Source organism: Molothrus ater, chromosome 9 (assembly GCF_012460135.2).
Source record: "Molothrus ater isolate BHLD 08-10-18 breed brown headed cowbird chromosome 9, BPBGC_Mater_1.1, whole genome shotgun sequence".
Taxonomy (NCBI): domain Eukaryota; kingdom Metazoa; phylum Chordata; class Aves; order Passeriformes; family Icteridae; genus Molothrus; species Molothrus ater.
In genome coordinates, this window is record NC_050486.2 from 24,740,925 (window position 1) to 24,762,115 (window position 21,191).

The window sequence follows — 21,191 nt, forward strand, 5'->3', positions numbered from 1 at the left end:
GGAAACTTTAGGAAAGTGTTTAGTTAGAGAAAAACCCACATTGACCTCTCTCTAAACCCTTAATCTTTCCTTTGTGGTGGCACTGCTTTGTGGTAAGCGGATGGCTTTGCTCTCCTCTTTTCACTGGGAGCGGACAGAAAAAAAGGCTCTTGAGAAACACTTTTACTTCCAAAGAAACAACCCCATGAAACTGTTAAATATGAGATTCCGTACAACAGAATGTTTCAAAATATGTACAGTTTTAGGCTTAAAGATTTAGGGACAAATTTCAGTAAACAGAACAGGCACGAACACAATGGAGGTTTTCACTGAGTTACTTCCCAAGGGAATGTAATTTTTGTTGCATCAACAAATCTCACCATGCAAAGACTAAACTCCATCACATATAAAAGACTGTACTTGTATCTGATACCTCATCCAAAATGTTAAGGGTGGGCACAGGCATACTGCTATCATAAATGCCAAGAGGTAGCAGGAGAACTGAAGTGCTAAAACATTATTTGGAAAAATATTCAAAAAAAGCTGGAAAAATATTCAAAAAAAGCTTGGAAAAATGCATGATTGCAAAAGGCGCACAGCTTGAAGTTTGTTGTTGTTGCTGCTGTTGTGTGGGTTTGTTTTCATGTTTGTTTATTTTACTAACCCAGGGTAGCACATATTTATAAGCAAGTTTTGGTTGTGTTTATTTCAAGCCTTTGAAAAATCACAGCAAATTCTAGGATTCTATTATGACTAATACTGGGTATTTTGAAGTCAATTTTGAACATTAAAACAGCCTTACAAAACTGTTAAAACAGTCTCAAATTACACAAAAGAAGCCTACTAATGGAGCACTAGACTGTTCTGAGATGGGTTTTTCAAAAATGTGACTCAGAGGTTATATAATTAGCATGAAATTTTTAACAAGGCAAAAAAAAATAAAACAGGGAAAAACTTTTACTAGTCCCTATAAAGGTATGGGATGCCAAAAGGTTTTAAGCCCTGAATACCTGAAGGACTTCCAAAGACCTTAGGACTTGAGGAACTTAAACCACCAACGGATGCATTTTTTAGAGTATGTGCATGCTGAAGACCAGGCCTTTTAAAGCATCAGAGAAGTTAACACACTTTGTAAAGAATTAGAAGAAAAGCTGTCACTGAGGCAAAAAACCCACATATCTTGAGGTGACTAAATTGGCATGAGTGGGTAATGGGATTTCTAAGCTTCTCAGCCAGTTCCTAATACTGTGAGTAACTCAGGTAACTCAAAAGAATATGAACTTGAATGGGAATAGGAATACAATCATAAGGGTCAGAAAGACCACAAACCTGAATGGTTATTTCTGAATCTCAGGTTTGCAAGTTCAAGTAATGACTGAGACAGAAAAGTTCATGATGTAACAGCTGCTAGAGGCATGAATGTTCTGTCAGACTGGTAGGCTAACAAATCAAAATCTTAATTTTTTCCTCCAGGTTTTATGCAGTGAGAATTAAATGGGATGGATTTACACTTCTTTAAGTCTTTGAAGTCCACAATCTGATCCACCTGTCCAAGGTGATCTTAGAGCTCATGGGGCCTTGGACACAGCTACTTTACCTAGCCTTGTGGAAGACATCTGAAAAAAACTGTACCACACAGGTTCCTAAAGTAGGAGTGAGGTGATCTCTGTAAACTTCTGATCCCACATTTTGTATTAAACGTGGCATAAGACATCCCCAAACTAGCTCCTAGTTTAATCTTCCTGTAATTTTACCTTTCAGTAAAACATCTAGTCTCAAAAATCCATCAGTGATGAAGAATCCCCAGGAGCCATGGTAAGGTGTTCAAACAGCTACCCACTCCCAGGTAAAGGTGTGTTAGAGCCTGCTTTGGTCTACTTTCATCTTCCAGCCATTTGATCCTATTATACTGTTGTGTCTCCATTTCAATCAATTGCACCTGTAGTGGTATCTTACATAATGCAAATAGTATCCAGTAATTAACACCAAACTCAGGTAAGATCTATCATCACAAGCTTTGAAAGAAGAGAAAATGTAGAGTGAGGCAGACAAGTTCAAAAAACTACCATTACTTAGTATCAAATACAGAGGAGAGACCCATACCTGGGAGCAACCCTCCAGATATGAAAGATGAGGCTACTCTTTAGATATGGAAAATGAAGGGTCTGCAGGCAAACAGTGAAGCTACTAAAGTGGTATGTTGTAGTAGAAATTTCTAAACAATAGTTATCCACAAATTCAGAAATAATTTACAAATTAAAGGACAGAACTGCTAACACACATCAGGCAAGGCTGGAAAGAAAATGGTGACTAACATGGGACTAAACTGGAGTTTATGTACTGATATTTGCCAGAGTGCAGCTGCTTCACTCTTCCTGAAAGCCAGAATTATACTTCTATACCTGTCCTCCAGTTTCAACCAGACCATGTACATTAGTGGTCAGGTTATTTATGTTTAATCAGAATCTGTAAAGTGGTAATTCCTTCAGCTGCAATGTGTAATAATTTCAGTATAAACTTATTTAGCTGAAATAATAAGGGACATTTTTCTGAGTCACACAGATAAAAATGATGCTACAGAAAGCCCTGTATGAAGGAATATTCTGCTACCACCAAGGAAGAGGGGAAAAAAATAGCTTTTATTTGAACACACCAAACCATGGAAGGAGCATACTTTGCTCAAGGTATTCAGGAAATAAAGAACCTATATGTGAGAGGGATGGTGCTGCCTCTAAATTGAACCTAAAAGACAGAATTCAAGGAGGAGAAAAACACGGTTCATTTTCAGAATGCAGGAATATATATTGAGGTGACAATACCAATCTGTGCTAAGAGAGATGTTTCACATATTTATTAAAAGTCAGTGGACAGAAAGGTTGAGAGAGGAGCAGGAGGTGAGCTGACAGAGGTATATAAAGATAAAAGCTCCTGAAAAGGCAAACACAATGTCTTTACTCTTTCTCTCAATAAAAGAGTAGCAACCACCTATAAAAATGAAAAGACAAACAAGCTCTAATAAAAGAAAATACTTTAGTATTACTCACATATATAACTCAGTAAGCTTCAATATAGCAATTAAAATCCAGTATTAATAACAATATCACCATAAGTTAGGATGAACCCTCTGATGTCTCAGAACACAAGACACCCACAAACTGCTTTCAGACACAAAGACACCTTCCCCAAACACCTTGTTAAAAATGTCTATTATAGGATTTTTTCCATGGCATCAGGCATAGCAATTTCTATGGCAGTGTAGCTCTGTAGCAAGAGCAAGCCCATTCTTCAGAAACTTAGTCACAGGGGAACTCTTCTTTCCAATAGACAGAGGAAGGCTTTCACAAAAAACAGCTTAATTGTTGATTTAATAAACCTCTGTCTCTCTTTCTCTTCCTGACCCTATTAAAAGAAATACTGAAAATATTTTCTTGCCATATATACAATAAGAAACAAAACCACAACACCCTTAATTATCAGGCTGCTGGAGGCAGTTGGCAATTTCATGGCCAAGGACACTGGCCATTAAAAGCAAGGCTCTATATCTTGGGTATTGTATTTTTGTGGCAAGGAGTTATACAGGTTTTAAAGCAGAACCACATTTGACCTCATTCCACCTCTCCTACCAAAAACTGAAATTGTTGGGGCAGCAGTTGCTCCAAAGGTTAAAAGATGCCCATCATGTATGTTAATCTTCACTGGGTAATGAATCAAACACAGCAGATAAACACCTCAACTTTTTTAAAAGGTATTTCTTTCTCAAGCAACATTTTGTTAAATAACTATGAATTAAGACAGATTTAACAGGAAACATCTATTTTCATTAAAAAAGTTGAACTCATATTCTGCATTCAAAACACATATTCTGACATAAGTTAATTTTCTTTAAGTAACCCAATAACCCAAATTAAAATATTCCTGGAAAAAAGCTTCATGTTTATACACATTGGGCTTTTTTTTTTTTTTTTGGATGTAAAAAGTATCCCCAATACAGATTTAAAACACAGCTGATGGCTGTCTCACTAGACATGAACTGCAGAGTGCACCTTCTGCTCTGGACAGAGTTGAGAATTTGTCAAGAAAAGGCCAAGATCTCTGAGCACTCAAGCTGCCAAGTGCTCTCAAATTAAATCAGTTTGAAGCGGTTTTCATTAAGATGGATTGAGTGTGGCATCGTGAGAAACACTCTATCAAATGTAGTGTTTTACTTAGTGATTAAGTATATACCAGTTGATGAAGCTGCCCAAATCCTTCGTAATCCCACCACTCCAATAAACATTTAATGAGTATATAAGTTCAAAAAGCCTAGTAGAGGATTTAAACCTTCAATCTTGTTTTTATTTACTCTTGGAACTCAATTTCTCACTTCAAGTGAAGAATGCTGGTGCCTGCAGCTCATCTGTTGCCCTGGTAAAATTAAGTGCCCTCCACAGTACAAATTAGAAGACAAGACACACAGGTTGCAATTTCTCCAAAGCTTTTTTTTTATACTGATATATATATTTAAAATTATTTTAGGAAATTAAATTCTAAAAATATGAAATAATGTGTCCCTTTCCTCAATTCTGAATTCCAGAAAAAATTAATACTCTCCTAAATATATATATATACACACACACACACACACAATGTTTTATACACAATATACACAATGGTTTTATTGTGATGATGACCTGGTCTGAATAAATCACGAAATATTAAAAATGTGAGGCAACATGAATTTCAAAAGTGGTATGTAAGTAGCACAAGAAGTATTTTAAGCAATAAAAAACTAAGTAACTGCACTGCATTAATATCAGATTTATAGGTAGAAAACTGTTTATGAAAGTTCTTTATGAGTTTTGTCCACTATTACACTGATACACTGTCAACCCTTTCTGATGACATGACACTTAATGAACTTCCCAACTCACACCCTTTCCTTGTTCAGTTCACAGGATTTTTTTCTCTGTGCAAAGACATGAAAATATTCACTAAACTTAGAGTGTTAAGTATGTGTCAACTTCAGCTATATAGTGTGGATTTATAACTCTCACATTTATCAGAACAGCCCCTAACATAATACAGAAACTCCTTCCAATATGAATAACTACTTTCTTCATTTTAAAATTAAACATCTATCAAGAAAACAAAAAGTAAATTTAAAGAGCATGATTTTCTTGTTTGTGTTTCAGCTTTATCTGTGCTTAATTATGCAGGGTTTTGGGTTTCTCCTTAGTGAATCAAGTCACCAAAACTTAAATAAACTGTCCCCATTCTAATTTTATTAAAATACTGATTTTAAAACTGTGCATGGAATAACAGAAACTTGAGACGCCTGGTTGGATGTACAGAAAAACTAAACATCCAAACCTTAGTACTGGAACTTACTTGGCAGATAAAGGCTGTACAAAGGGGGGAAAAAAAGCACACTGTATTTGAGAGAGCTTCCAATTTAAATTTACAATTTCATTAGCCATTCTTCAAAGGAGTTACCAACATGCAACAGTGAACTTGTCAACCACAAGACTCACAGGCAGGGTTATCTGGTGCTAGGACACCATTATTTCAGGAAGAAAAGGGAGGAGGGAAGAAGAAAAAGAGTAGCTTTGACAACTAAAGAGCTTCAGTAAAAATACAGCCTGAATGATTAGAAAGCATCAGTTATTCAATGCAATTTCAGCAACCACCAAGGTAAGTCTTTTAGTCCGTCAACTGAATGAGTGCAACTCTTCTCAAACAATAAAAGCAAAACAACTCCAAAATGTAGCTCAGCTTTTCAAAAATCAAGATGAAACCCTTAAGGTGATTTCCAATCCCCCACTATTTTAAATAAAGTAGTTTTAATAGACACTTACATCTCTTGCTTTCCCATAGAAGGCTTCTTGGAAAGCAGCCTCTAATGATCCAATAAAATAAACAGGATGGCAGTCACCATATCTATTTGAGATAAAATTTCCAATTAATAAAAAAGGACAAAATCAAGTAATTTCAATATTCTACCTTTTCACATATTCTGTAAAGATGATGCATTGGCTAAATCTTTAGAAAGACGAGTATTACACTTCTAAAGAAAGAAAGAAAATATTTAGGACCCATTTGTTTTCTGGCATTGAAAAACTCAAAGTAATGAACTACTACCTTACCAAATTTATCATAAAAACATTCTGTTTACACATGTAGATACCTAAAGTTCTGCATGATTTTCTGTAAAATTTCTATAAAATTTTCAAATTATTTCCTCTCTTTATTATATTCTTAAAAGTTAATTGAAGGCTATTCTTCCATTACACATTAATGCACCTCATACACATAAAGGAATATTTCATCACTGGAATGAAAACAGAAAATACATAAACTTTGCATTACTTTGCAGCTTCTACCTATTCAATGAAACAAGCAACTGTTTAACAGTGCATGATTTGGTAGTATAAAGTTTTTTAAAAATCCAGAATATCTCTGTTTTTTAAAAGTCAATATTAACTCAACCACTCTGCTATTGTGAAAACTCTTACAGCAACTATGTATTTATTTTTCAATATTAATCAGTTTCAGCTTTTCTGTTCCTGCATACCATAATAAAATTATCATATATAACCAATCAGTCTTTCTCATCCTTCTGGGCCTTTACATAATTAAATAATGGTACTACATAGTGGCAAAATAAATAGGACAAGAATCAACCACTCCAGCTTGGGCTGAGAAATAATTTTATTTCAGAAGCAGTTCTAGGAGCAGAATTAGAATTTAAATAAATTATATTAGGATTTCTAAATATGCTATCATCTCATAAGAAAACACGTAGACTTGGTTTATTCTTATTCTCATTATTTACTAACTTCAACTGAGTTTGTAATAAGAATTGCACAGTTAACAGGCTAAGCTTACCTTGAAGAAAACTCTGCTGTAAATTGTAATAAGGCATCTCCTTCATTTTCAGCATTTTCTGGCACTTAAAAAAATGGGGAAAAAAAAAAGAAAAAGAAATGCAACTCTCTGGAAACAGGTTGTAATATGAAAACACATTCACTTCACAGGTATTTCATGTTCCCAGCTTACTGAAGTGTTGCCAAGAAACCATATAAACTTCATGGAAGACTATTGACTATGAATCTTTTGAAAGACTAGAAATTTCCAGAGGGTCTCATGAATATATTCGTTTTCCAAACAGTAAAATCCTTAGGTCCAGTGTAATGTGATATATCACTTGCTCAGAGTTAGCACTCTGGACTTACTTTAAGGCTTGAAAGGCTCCACCCTTCCTATTGAAAATGTTAGAAAGTTTTCCATATTATTACATATATTTTCTGTCAAAAAACTTCTAATGAAGTAACACTACTGCAAGCCTAAAGTAAATAAAGAGTATGCAAGAATTGCATGTAGGAAGTAACTGACTGCTCCTGCTCAATCCTTTTCATAATTCAAGGACAAATAATCACTGAGAAACTTGATCAGCATAATGAGTAAAACATTAATCAAAAATAAAATCTGTAGAATTTTCAAAACAGAGAAATAGAAATCTGGTTATCTACAGGTGCATTTGGATAGAGATAACAATTTCTCTGATTTTATTTGTAACTCATCAATTTTAAGTTCAATTATTATTCTTCAGTTGCAAGGTTAAAATTTCCCTTCACAGAAAAGTGCCTTTATAGTTGCCAGTTATGCGTGCAGTATTTTCCTTTGGTACATCCATCAGACATGACATTCAAACAGTTCTACCATTCCTATCAAAAGATACTTTCCAGTTTCTAGTTCTGCAGATTCTTCCCACCTCTCTGCCTTCACCTCTGCTGTACAACCTCCAGTCAATTGTAACTCTTACTCATTGGCGATTTCCTCAAGGCAGATGAAGCTACTCCAAACATTTCTCCATCATCAACTCCAAACTCAGTAGCATCTTCAAAGTCATCTCCATCACTATCACTAACCATATGAACATCAGTGCATTGCTGTATAAAAACAAAACCCAAAATCCACTGTAAGCTTCTATTTCAGACATTGTCTTTGAAATACAAAATACACACACAGTGACAAATACAGACAATATACTGCAGTTTAATTTACTATTTTATACAGCATTATCAAAGGTAATTTTTAACAGAAGTCTGGTTGACAGAAATATTATGTGACAAAATGCATTATTAAAGAATCTCTGCATACACATAGTTGAGCAAATTTTATCCAAAGTCAATGCTGTTTTCCATCTAATGGTACCAGAGCTGGTATAAGAAAGCTGCCTAAGAAAGAGGGAGAAAAGCCACACAATGGTGGCTTTTATACTGGTATTTGGAATACCCATACAAAAAAGAAAAATAAAAATTTTAGTGCAAGGAGCTAAGGTCATCTCCCCCAGTCAGATGCTTTGCTGGGATTTGTTTGCTTTCTTTTTCCTCTTTTTCTTCAATGACTCCTTTGGCCATTTCCTCACTTTGTCACAATTGCAGGAACTGTAAATGGATTATTGTAAGACACAATTCTATTGACACAGCACAACAGGAGGGATGGTGACCACTGCACCCTGAGGTGTCCCTGCCTGTTCCTAGAGCAGACTGGTAGCACAAAGATGATGTCCTTACCTCCTCTGACTGCTCCCTTGTTTGTACAGGTGAAGATCTTCTTCCAACTGTGAGTCGATGGCAAGGAAAAGTCAGTCCTGACACGGCTAAAGTCATCTACAAAGCAAGCAGTGGTTCTTCATTAAAGCCACAGTCACAATTAAAGGTTGGGGGGAGGGTTTAGGGTGGTTTAGAGGTTCAAATTAAAGACTGCATTATTTAAACACATATTAAGAAGACTGAAAAACTAAAATTATGCCTTATGTTAAAATATTCAAGGAAACATCAGTTGGGTTTTACTGAGGTGTATGCTCAGAGTATCAAAACAAATTCCATGGAACTGCAAACTCCAAAGGGCCTTGAGTTGTTATTTTCTCTTGAAGCAGTGCTGAAGTTTGAAACCTTACTGTACACAGCAACTTTTACAGCACTATGTATTGATGATGCAAATGTAGATTCTTTTTGCTAATCAAGAAGCAATTGTTAAAGATGCTAAGTACTGATACATGTAATTAAAAACAGTTAAATCATCTTGGAAAAAAATTGTATTTCGAAAGATCTGTTTATCAGCAGACATTGCAATAGACACAAACACATTGGCAACTTAAAAAATATATTTCTTCTCCTTTGTGGTCATTTTAAATGTCAAGGGTGCACATCATGTTCCTCATGTGAACAAAGACAAACAACCCAAACTGCTGACACTACAGTCAGCACCGTCCACAGGATGGATGGTCAGTAGCCAGTGCCAAGAGAAACAGCACTTCTTCCCTTTGCTGTATGCCTAAATCTCAATTTTTAGAAAAATTCTACTGTCATTTGAAAGACAAAATTATTATGATGCTTGCAATCACACAGCAATAATATTTAAAGATCTGGTCCTATATTGCATTTAAAAATACATTCATTATAATGCCTAAAAATGAGAACTGCCCACTCTGTGACCAAAACCACCTTTGTCATCCCTGCATTTAAAGCTTCTGCCCAGCCTCCTGCCTCTTCTGGAGAGCACATCAGTCCAGGAGAAGCAAGCTTGATGACCACAAATAGCAATTTCAGAAGCACCTATCTGGAGTGATTTTACAATGCAAGTAATTATTAAATAAAGATAATTGATTGTTTTTGGCAGTCAAAGTATTTAATGCTATGCAATTTTCAGTGATGTGTAGAAGGGTAGTCCTGGCTGCATGTTTAAAACATATTTTGTAATGGTTCCTTCAGATGAAACACAGAGAAGACAGAAAAACACCTAGATCCTGTAAAACTTATTAGTATTTTTGCAGGGCACAGAACAAAATATTTACATTATACATTTCAGAAATACAGCACTCTCCTAATGGGACTGAAAAAACATTAAGGTAAAATACATTTCAATCATTCTTAACAAAAATTCAAGAATAAATCATAAGCCTTAAATTTCACAATTTTACTGCCATGAGCACTGAAAATACCCCATTTATTTTTTATACATAATTCAGAGCGACTTTCTCACTTGCCTGCTAGAACTCACAGAGATTTAATTTGCTGCAGGTTGAAGCAGGCTGATTAAGCAGGCCAGTTACCAAATGAATGTTAACCTGTCTGAACTAGCCTACTGTCACATTCTCACAGCAAGGTTAAACACAAGTTTAGCTGTGTAAAAAGCCCAGCAATCGCCTTAAAGGAAGTGAGTTTTAATACTCTGGAGTAAATGAAATATTAAAGATGACACCCAGCTCTAGACCAATTACCTATGAAACTCCTGTGACAAGAGCATAAGAACCGCATTCTCTGCCATAATACACCATTTCAATTATTATTTTTATAAGCTTTTAATAATAAACAAAACCCAACTGTTATAAAACCTGAAACTTTGCCCTGTAGTTATCACACCATATGAAATGCTGGTAAAACACACAAACACCCACATGAACCACACACAGACCACAGTTCCCTCTCTCACAGCATCAAATCCCCTGACAGATGCCTGGAAAGGCTCCCAGTATCTTTTACATGCACATTAAAGAGAGAGTGGTAAGATCAAGCAGGCAGTTATTGTGCTGCTTCATCACTTGGCCCAATTGCAGGGTGTTGCAATTCCAATTTGCAACCCTATATTATAGTGTCAAAGCGTCTCTCAAACACCAGCTAACAGCAGAAGGGGTTCCACATCAGAGCCTGTTTCATCCCACTCTCCACACAGTTGCTGGAATGTTGGGGGTTTGTGCACACTGGTGTGAGAAATCACCCTTCCCTTTGCTTTTTTTTTTCCCCTTTCTGAAAAGTTGTTGCTTTTTTTTTTTGCAAAAGAAATAGCAGTTCTGCCTTCATTCCAAAATAAACACCAGGCATCAACATTCTTCTAGAATAAAGTTATCTTCATTCAAAGATAGAGAGTTCTCTTGCAAAGAAAGACTCTTGCACCACAAAAGTTCAAGCTTTATTTTGGAAATCATAAAAGAACCTAGACTAAGCAAAATATTGTTTTCCAGGAAGCTCAACAAACCCTCTCCTAGTACTGTAAATGCAAGGTACTGATGGAAGCACCACTGAAATGTCTCAGTGGCAAGAACTGTAGATTTCACACTGCCCTAGGAGAGGTTTTTCTTTCTGAATACTGCACCTGCCCCCTCCCAAAGAGAGATGCAGAAAATTATCATTGCAATAAATTATCATTGTTTCAGCCACCTTCCCATGGGAATGGACAAAATCTTTATACCAACCCCATAACTGAACCAACCCCAAAAGCTGGTTTGTAGCCAGAGTACCTGATTACCCATATACTCTAGCTTATGAGCCCATCTGGATGTGAAAAAAACCTCCAAAGTCACCACTATTTGGGTACCAGAGCTTGAATGGGATGGCTTCCACGTGCACAAGAAAAGACACTGAAAATGCATTTGCAGGACTCATGAATGAACAACAAGGTAGGTGTAGGTTATAAAAGAAATAATACAAAAGCAGGAAAAAAAAGATTACTCTTTTTTTAGGCAGGGAACCTATGCTTGTGCAAATCAAACTGTCTTAGAACTGAAAGGTACATAAGGTAGAAAGTGAAACAAAATCAGAAATAAGGAAAATTGCTTGCAAAAAGTAACTCCAGACACAGATCTTTTGCCAACACTGTGTAGGCATTGCTTGTGCTTATTTAAAGTTTAAGTAATCTCCTATTAGGCTTCCTATAGCTTTTGAGGAGAAGGAAAATAAAATTCAAGATTTCAAACATTTCAGAGAGAGTGGCAGCAGGAGAGTCTCCTTTTAGGAAACAGCAGAGATACTACATGGATTCATTGGCTCTAGCATTCAAAATGGTAAGGGTACAACCTGGACTAAAAGTGCACAGAAGGTTGCTTGAAATACATTTTAACTACCAAGAGAAAAATCACTACAAAACCTTACAGTTTAGAGAGGAAAGAAATAGTCTGGTGCTCACTTGTGCTTTCCAGCTCTAAGACACTAATACTATTTGTAAATGCTCAGTGTGAGATGATTTGTTTTTCAATTGCCAGCATTAGCAATCAAGGGATAAAGTTAAGCAACATCTTTTCTGATCCAAACATGCAGGATTCTTTGTCAACCTTCCAGATTAACCCAGAAATATTTGCCAAATCTGGAGTGAGACCAGATGCTTTAAACAATAAATTATTCTTCATGTTATATCAGTTTTATGAAGAAGCTTCTATAAATATAATTCAGAACAGTCTAAATCCACTGTTTTTTTCCCCAAATATTTCATGATACAAATATACCTGAAGGAAAGATATTATTGAGAACATGTAATTCCAGAGTGCTGCCATCTCATGCTCAGAATAATATGAAGAATTACAAGCCCATAATCTCAAAACCTTGTATCTTCTAGAAAGAGTTTGTTGGCACAACTTAATTCCCACTCTTGCAGACTTCTGACATTATAAATGAAGGAACAAACTCAGTCTCTTGCACCAGTCCAGACATATTTAATCAAGATGCTGAAGGTGTGAGAAAGATAAACAGTAGGAGGAACATGAAGGAACAATACCAGCAGAGAACTCCAGCTGCAGAACTCACTCCACTGAGAATTGCTGATACAAAAATTATAAGCTCAGTGGACTGCATCAGGAAAGGAGTAATTGGATATGACAAATTGGCCTTCCTCATGTTCAGCCACACACTGATGGAGAAAAACAGCATCTCAAAAGAGATTTGAATGGCAACCATACCTAATGAGGAAAGTGAAGGAAGATGTAAGAGCTTTCTAAGGCCTTACAGAATATAGCTGGGACACCCAAAGTGTCCAGCTTAAGGCAATAACCAGTAAAGAACAGGACATTCTTCCTCATCCTCAATTCTTGAGAGCTTGTGCTGCTCACAGGATACTTGCCAGCAAGGGATCCCATCTCTGCAAAGGGATAAAGCTTTTTGTAAACAAGAACTACTCAGAACAAGCAAGTATAATGTTCAAGGAAGGTAGGAATATTGGTTTATTTTGTGCTCTTTGTTCAGCTTTTGATTGTTACAAGAGCAATGAGGGTTTTGAGGTTTTTGAGTGTGTGGGCACTCTGATTTGCTTTAATGGACATTAATCCATCTATCTGAACATACAGACACCTGTTAATCAGGGCAAGTTATTAAATGGAGCCTTCAGCTATAATACCCAGTACCTGTCAATTTTGAAGAAAACAGCTTTTGGCTGTTTAAAAGACCACTGAAAAGGAGAAGCTGTTTCAGTCACTGTAACAAGGTAATTTTATTTTCAAACTACTCAAATGACAAATTCTTTCCAACTCACTGGAGAGGTATTTTTCCATGACAAAATATTTTCTAATACCATTTTTTTGGGATAAAGTAGAGATTCTTGATAATTTGTTCTCAGAAATTCAAAGGTCAAACCGTAAATCTCACAAAGCATCAGACAGAAATTCAGAGACTACTTGATCCATACACAAAGGAGAAGATTCTATAAATGATGCCAGATTTCACTTGCACACACACAGCAAGTGAAGCAACAGGCATTACCTGACAGTGGCAAGCCAAAACCAAAACCTTGCAGTGTACAAACCTTCTGGATTTTTAATATAAAAAGATCCTAAAAAAAATGTAATTTATGTATAACTTCTTCTATGAATCAGCCTAATTATTCAAGTAGCTAAACTTCTAATAAAGAATCATGTTTGGCTGTATGCAATCTGCTTCAACAGGAAACTAAATAGGGGAACTCTCACAGCATGATTTTATATTGAGGTAAAGGAAAAAAATCCATTTTCTGCTTTTAATACTCAGAGATAAAGTAAGCAAACAAGATTCTAGTGTGCAAAATAAAAAGCATGTTTTCCGATACTTGACTCTCCCCCATAAATCTCCCATAAAAAGGGCTCTTTCTAAAGGTTGCTTAGCAGGCTGCACTACACACATAGGAGTTTGTAATACACATATATCACACCAAAAAATCTCAATCAAAAACAAATGCAGTGTTACCTACTAATCCTGGTTCAAATACTCATGTGACAGCCCTTCACTGTGCCCAAAATGTGAGTTGTTTACCTTTTCCATTACTAGTTTACTCACTGATACATGGCTTAAGAATAGAGAAATAAACATGACCAAGTACATTTCATAACACTCAATTATTACAAATAACTTCAGAGAGGTGCCCATAGCAAAATACTCAATGACTGGCAGGTGTCGCCTCTGTGAAAATTTCACTCCCATAATTTGATCCTTTTTCTCATTGGATTAATTACCATGATGGTTTTTTCCCCTCATCAGATAAGAGAAGGGATAAGGATAGAAGTTTGAGCAAGGAGCATTATCAAGAATTTCCATTTTCATATTAAATTTACTATTCTGTTATGTGACCTTTTATTATAGCACAAACTAATTTCCTGAGTATGATAAATGCCAATTTATCAGATGGATGGATGGATGGATGGATGGATTGATTTTCTTGAAGATACAGGAAAAAAAGTTGCATTTTGAACACAATTATATGAAGTTTGAGAGGAAACGAAAACTTTGAGAAGGAAGAAAAACTCTAGAAGGAATATTTCTGTTCTTGTTTTTCTATCACACATTCTATGTACATGGTACTACTAGATGGACTTGGATACAAGGTATTTTAGGGATCAAACGCTTTCATTTCTTAAGTGCACTGACAGTAGGTAAGGTAGTAAGACAAAACTAATGATAAACCAATCTAGTTGGAACACCTAGAAAATAAATTTTTCTTCTTGCTGTTTACCATTGGAACTGGATTGGTCAGGCTGCTTCACAGCTGAGGCTCACTCACATTTCCATTTTCCTTTTGTAACCCATCTTTTCCAAGACTGAGGAAGCTAGGAAAAGCAAGGAGTATTTGTATGGTTGACATGATATAGCAATTAATGTGGCATATTGGAAAAATCCAAGTGTACAATGCAGGGATGAGAGGTAGAGCAAGTAACTGAAGTTTTGTTTCTGCACTTGAAATACAAGAGTAGGAAGTTTTTCATTAAACAAACAGTTGAACAAATTGTAGTTTCTACGTGTATTTTGCACAGCCCTTTCATGTGAGTATTGAAGCAGGGAAAAGAAGAGTATGGGAACTCTGGCAATCTTCTGCAGTTCTCCAGAGATTATCAGATGGCTCCACACTCTTCCCTGGCTGGAGATCCAAACAGAGAAACCAATCCATGCAAGAAGGAGGTGGTGGACTCGCAAGCAACTCATGGCATTTCTGAGGATACTCCAAGTCTCATAATTTCAAGAAAAATGACTCTATGACATGAGAGAGTTTTCATATGAGCTTCTTCTTGCCATGGCTGCAGCTCCTGGTGTTTAACCAAGCATTATTAACAGTGCATGGGCAGCCTGTTATGCTCAGACAAACCCTCACTGAATTCCTTGGGAACAAACAAGTGGTCAACACTTCGAAATCCATCACCTGTCACTGTATATATTCAATAAATAACCTATCTTCTTTTCAATGTATAATCTCACAAAGGCAAAGTGATACATGATTTAAGAATTCCTGCATGTTCATGTTTAAAAGTTATGTTTAAAGCTCCAAGAGATTAAAGATTTTCTGTCAATTAATGTTTATCCTTTGGCTCGTTTTTTCCAAAAGTTAGCAAGTATTTTTCCAGTAGTAACAGACTGTAAAACTACTTCTATCCATACCAAAATACATAGTATACATAAAACAAGTGTTATCACACAAACAAAGAACAAGTACCCCAATGTAAAATGAAGGTACATTGCAATTCAAAAAGCAAATCTATTAAATACATTCTTTTAGTTGACTGAAACAAGGGCTTTTTTGTACTATGCAATTAATTGACTCAGGAAGATTTACTACCCAGAGCTGAAGGGCTCTCTTCAGTCTGTACTGCTCAACTAGACATTGTTGTCCAAGTTCAGTACATAATACTAAAAAAAAGAAATCAAACACCCAAAGTTCATCTACTGCCATGTAAGCCCTTATCCCTCCCTGAATAACAATAAAAAGTGGATGTAATTCCACATTAGCCACTTTGTCTTTTGACATCAAATAGCATTAGCTGGGAAAAACAGTCAAGTATGCTTGAGGTTTGTTTATTTTATTAAACTATTGCACAAATACAAAAATGAACAGAAGAGTTAAAAAAATTTGACAGCCCTTGAAATTAACTTCCTCTGGAAAATAATTTCATTTTTATTATGCCTCTCCAATAAAAAGAAAAAAATCTTGACAGGTATTCAACGTTTCATTTTAAACACTAACTGGATGAAAAAACCATCTCTAGCGTGGAGTGTGTTCAGGTTATAAATCAGTAATGCTTATTTTAACTCCTCACAAAGTGTTGTTGAGATAATTACTGCTGACAGCTTTAGTCAAGGTTCATTTCACTTTTTCTACTATTTTTCCCCTGTTAGAAGTTCCGCAGGGCCCATGGGAAGATCCACCCCTCACACCTGTTGGGGTTCTTCATGTTACTGAGGCCAGTTTGGACACGTCACTTCACATTAGCATTGTGCCAGAGCGCTGTGACAATTACTTATCGCAGGTTTAACTCGGAAAAAAGTTTCTAATCCAGCCACAAGAACAGTGTCAGAGTACGTAATTTAAACCTGTCAACACAGGTTGGAGGAAATTCATTCCAAGGATTTCAGTCGTGTTCCCATGGTAGATCTCTGAACTATAATGAAGCTTAAAATCACAAAGGAATGCTATAGAGTTAAAACACGGAAGCCAAAAGTTTAAACAGCTCTGAACTGAAGGGAAAAAAAAGTGTCTGAACTCATGTTTTAAAATTTGATAAATTCTTCAGATTAGGATTAAGAGACTGCTGTGTTAATTTGCCAAAATTCCAAAAGGCTGCTGCATTTGTATCTTATTTTGCTGCAGTGTAAAGGCACAATGCTGGCAGATCTTTACACGTGCTGAAGGCAGAAGTATGGTGAGGCAGCCCTGGAATCATCCTGAGGATGGTGTGGGAGGCTGGAGGAGATCCAAGGCCCAGTGAGGAGGCCACTCGTGTCCTTCAGACACCAGGGGAGGGATGCTGGCACTGCAGCAACAACCACCCTAAAGGCAGCTCCACAAAACACAACGAGATTCTTGTGAGCTTGAGAAAAAGTGGTGCCTGGTGCTCTGGGAACACCCAGCCCTGGTGTGCTGATTGAACACACATGCCAATTTTTGCTACGGGCCCTGTTAATCACCAGCCGTGTTACTGTGCATCTACCCCTGTCGTTTGCTGGCTGAATGAAAATTATCCCTGGTTTTGATTATTTCTCATTTGACTGAGCCTAGTTAGGCAAATTAGGAATTAAAGCAGAAGGACAGCTACTGTAGTACTTAATGTTGCTTCAAACCACAAATATATTTAAAGGAAACACAAAGAAAATAATATTTCCTCATCCAACGGATTCTGCTAAAAAAGAAATATACTTGAGAGACTGAAATAAATACCCATGATCACTTACAGAGCTCATTCTTCTTGTTAGACAAAAACTGTAAATATTAAAAAGGATGAAAAATCTGCCAAGCCATTTGCAGCTACTTGAAACACAGGGTAACAGAATTAAATAAACGCTGAAAGACCTGGAACACAGTTAAGTATAGACCATGAGGCTAATTGTGGATCTTGAGTTAATTACTTTCCACTGATACGTTTTCTCAATGGTCTTTTACATGAGTTTTTTCTTTCCTCAGTCTGAACCCCAAGGCAATTCAGCGTGCTAGCCTCCAAACTCTGGGTGATTCATTGTGTACTTCTGCCTTAGGATTTTTAGTTCATGCAGAGAAAGCCAGGCTTTCACATCAAGTTGATGTTAATGTGCACTGACAAAGCAACAGTAAAGGAGCTTCATGTTTGTCACAACGTGCACTCTTTAATTTAGTAATTGCTTTATACTGATATGCAAATAATGACACATTTCCCAAATTTCCAGTTCCTCAGCAATGCTTTTGCTAATTACTCAGTGGTTAAAACTTAGGCATGTAAATTGGTCCAGTGAGTTTATTAATCAGTACACCTGTGTGAACTGATCTATAAAACACACATGCCTGGGAACAGGTCATAACTCACTGTACATTCCTGAAGGGCTCTGGAACTGAGAAAAACAATTCTCTAACTAAACCAAGATAAATTACAACTAATAGAGTGTTATTCACAGATAAACTGGGATTCCCAACCGTTCCCAAGCTAAAGAGACACTGTCTTTGGGTGACAACAAATACCAGGAGTCAAAGCATCCATCGAGAGAGGGATCAAGGTAAAGAAAGAAAAGGTCAATTGAAAAAAGGACAAGAATCCCTCTAGGCCCTGAAAACATGGGAAAGGGCCAGTGTCCACTCAACCATCAGTTCTCTGTGGATGACCACATGCTTTGAAGTCTGGTTACAATGTTTTGTGGTACTGTGTACTCTTACTTTTGATACTTTAACATGAAAAATTCAGCTGCACTTAACATGGATTCAGACTCATAAATGCAAAAACACTCTAAAGAGTTTTAACTTGTCTTGCTGTATTTCCTTTCCTCAAAATTGTCCTGTTCCGTTTGCTTGCTTTTATGTTCCAACAGAGCCTGTTAAATTTCTGGTATTTTCTTTATGTAATTGCCATAGAATATAGACAATGTAATAATTGTTTTTACTGAGTCTGATCTCTAACTACTTATTTTTCACTATTCAGAAGAGACACAAAACCACTAACAGGTTTTTAAGCTTGGGAACAAATAAAATAATAAACAGTGTAAACTAACAACAATCCATCCATATCACATATTGCCCACAGATATTTACAGATACACCTTGGGAACTGCTTTGCATTCACAAAGAGTATCAGCCAAATACTTGGCACGTTTCTGGTCTATGGTGGGATGCCATTTACTTCACAGCATTGTACAATGCTTTGGATGGCAGAGAAGTGCCTGGATTTGTTTCCAGCACTATATAATTCCTTGGCACAGTTCAAGCAGTTGTGCTAGCAGAACTGCTTCCAAAAAATGCTTCAAACACTGATGGGATTTTTATGCTGCCTTTTCTTCATGGATATCATTTTCTGAGGAACTGGATTTTTGCAATGCTAGCTCTTGAAAACACAGTGCTACTGACTTCTAAAAATGAGCTTCTAAAAAGGCTGATTGTTTCCTATTTTCTGTTTCTCTTACCTGGAATGTGTATCTTCTAGTGAAGTTCTGCTCTGCTTATAAGAGTGGAGCTTCATTACAAAGAAACAAGCACCACTGTGATAATCCTCCAGGAATAATGCAATTACCACTTATCAAACAGGTGTCTGCTGTATTCCAAGGAGATTATCACTTCCTATTCTGCTCTCAGAGAACACAGAATAAAAGAGAAGCTGCTACTATTAAATGACTAAGGGGAAAAGGAGTCTTTGATAACAGCTCCTGCCAGCATCTCTCAGCAGGGCATGAAGCAAATGTAGTCCTCTATAACAACTTGGCACTGAAATGAGTATTTTGGTTTCTGTAAAATGAGTTAAAGCACCTAAATAAGACCACTCCATTTAACTCAATCTGAAGCATCTCTCTATGTTTCTTCATGGAATATTCCAAGAATCTCAGCACCTCTGGCTTTATGCCAAGCCATGCCCCTTGTGAGTAGTCCTGAGGAGGAACTCTGCCTGCTCCAGCAAAAATGGGCTGCAGAGCAGCTCCATGAAACACATCATCTTTCAGAGACACTTCTGTGACAATCCAAGGCTTGACGAAGATACAAAAGGATCTCCCAGAGAATTAAATCTTCTTACCAAAATACATTTGTGGGTCAAACCACAGCTGGATGTAATTGGTCAGCAAAGGCAATTTTTAACATATATTCAAAGCAGCTTCTTGAGTAGGAGTTATCTCAGGAGTGGATCTCTAAAACCAAAAGCAAAAGCACTCTCCTATGAAATCTGGGATACAGCTCGACTGTACAGAAGGTGCTATTACTACATGAAAAATCATGTAATTGGTTTGGAAACAAGCCCAGCTCAGCATCAAGGGCAGAGGAGGAGTGAAGAAAGTAAACAATACACAGGTGCAGGAGACAAGAGGCTACTTCAGCTCCTGGTGATGTCCAGGGCTTGTGAGGGCCAGCAATTGTCCATAGGTGGGTGCTTCAAAGAAAGTAGGACGCTGGTGATCCTGTAAAACCCTGTCCATGGAGATTACCACTGCTTTGGTACAAACTCAAGGAAAAACTGTAGCTCCTGCTGCTACATCTGCTGGGACTCAAAAGCCCCAGTGCAGTTTGTGTGCTTGTAGATGGAGAGGTGGAGTGGTGCTGTGGATACAATTCACTCCCCCAGCACCACAGTGTGCTTCAGGGATCTGGACTGCCCTGATCCACCCTGCAGATATTTCTCTGTGCATGTGGTCATTTCCATCACATTTTGATTTTCAGGTTCTGTCTATAGAAGGACAGAAATTGGAAGCAGCAAATATAAAGCACCAGTCTCAGTCAGTCCTTGTTTACTAATTTTAAACTCTACTCCCTATAACAAGTTCTATGAACATGACATTTTTAATAAAATAACTTTCAAGTCTATGAGTTTCAAAGCAAGAACAGCTAAAAACATCTCAGCAGATCAAGCAGATTTGTCAATGGCTTGCAAAAGAAAAAAGCAGTAAAAGATGACAAATACTTATGTCTATAGCATCACTGCTGTTCCTTACGCTTTAAAATTACAGTGACAGAAGAACTTAGCATTGAACCAATTCATTGCTAACAGTAACCTCAAAATTTGCTACCAGCTTTTCCTAAAAAACTAAGGTTGATTACCATATGTTGCACTGCAATGGAGCGGACTTTTGGCAGAAACCAATGCAATTTTATTTGATGGTGCTCATCTTATACCAGCAATGAATTTGACTTTTTGAGTCCTTATTATAAAAGATCATAATGCACTTTGCAAACTCATTTAAATTGACATTCTTGAGATTAAATGCAACAGGTATTTAGCAACAAAATTACCTTTTACAGCTTAGGAGGGAAGCAGCACTTGAAACTGATAGGTCACACTTTAGAATGCACAAGTAATCAATGGAAACACTTTGCAAATGACACAGGAGAGTGTAAAACTTTCCTTAAAGTAATTCCTCATGAGAAGTAATGAGATGAAACACTAGAAACTCACTAACATAATGTGGTATCAAAAATTAAACAGATGCAAAATTTGAACTGTCAGTCTATTCCTTAGAAAATAAATTTTACTCCACTCCATAAATATATGCATTGTAAAATATTAGAAT

General features: G+C 36.7%; 1 protein-coding gene across 1 annotated transcript in view; it reads right to left on the reverse strand.

Moving 5' to 3' along the window:
• The window catches only part of FAF1 (Fas associated factor 1), a 147,966-nt gene that overhangs the window by 42,008 nt on the left and 84,767 nt on the right, over window positions 1-21,191 (reverse strand). Inside the window, exons 9-12 of the mRNA XM_036387834.2 lie at window positions 8,535-8,630; window positions 7,781-7,907; window positions 6,844-6,907; window positions 5,814-5,895 (exon numbers count right to left, since the gene is read on the reverse strand). Coding sequence (XP_036243727.1) covers window positions 5,814-5,895; window positions 6,844-6,907; window positions 7,781-7,907; window positions 8,535-8,630 — 369 coding nt within the window. The remainder of the gene's footprint in view (window positions 1-5,813; window positions 5,896-6,843; window positions 6,908-7,780; window positions 7,908-8,534; window positions 8,631-21,191) is intronic.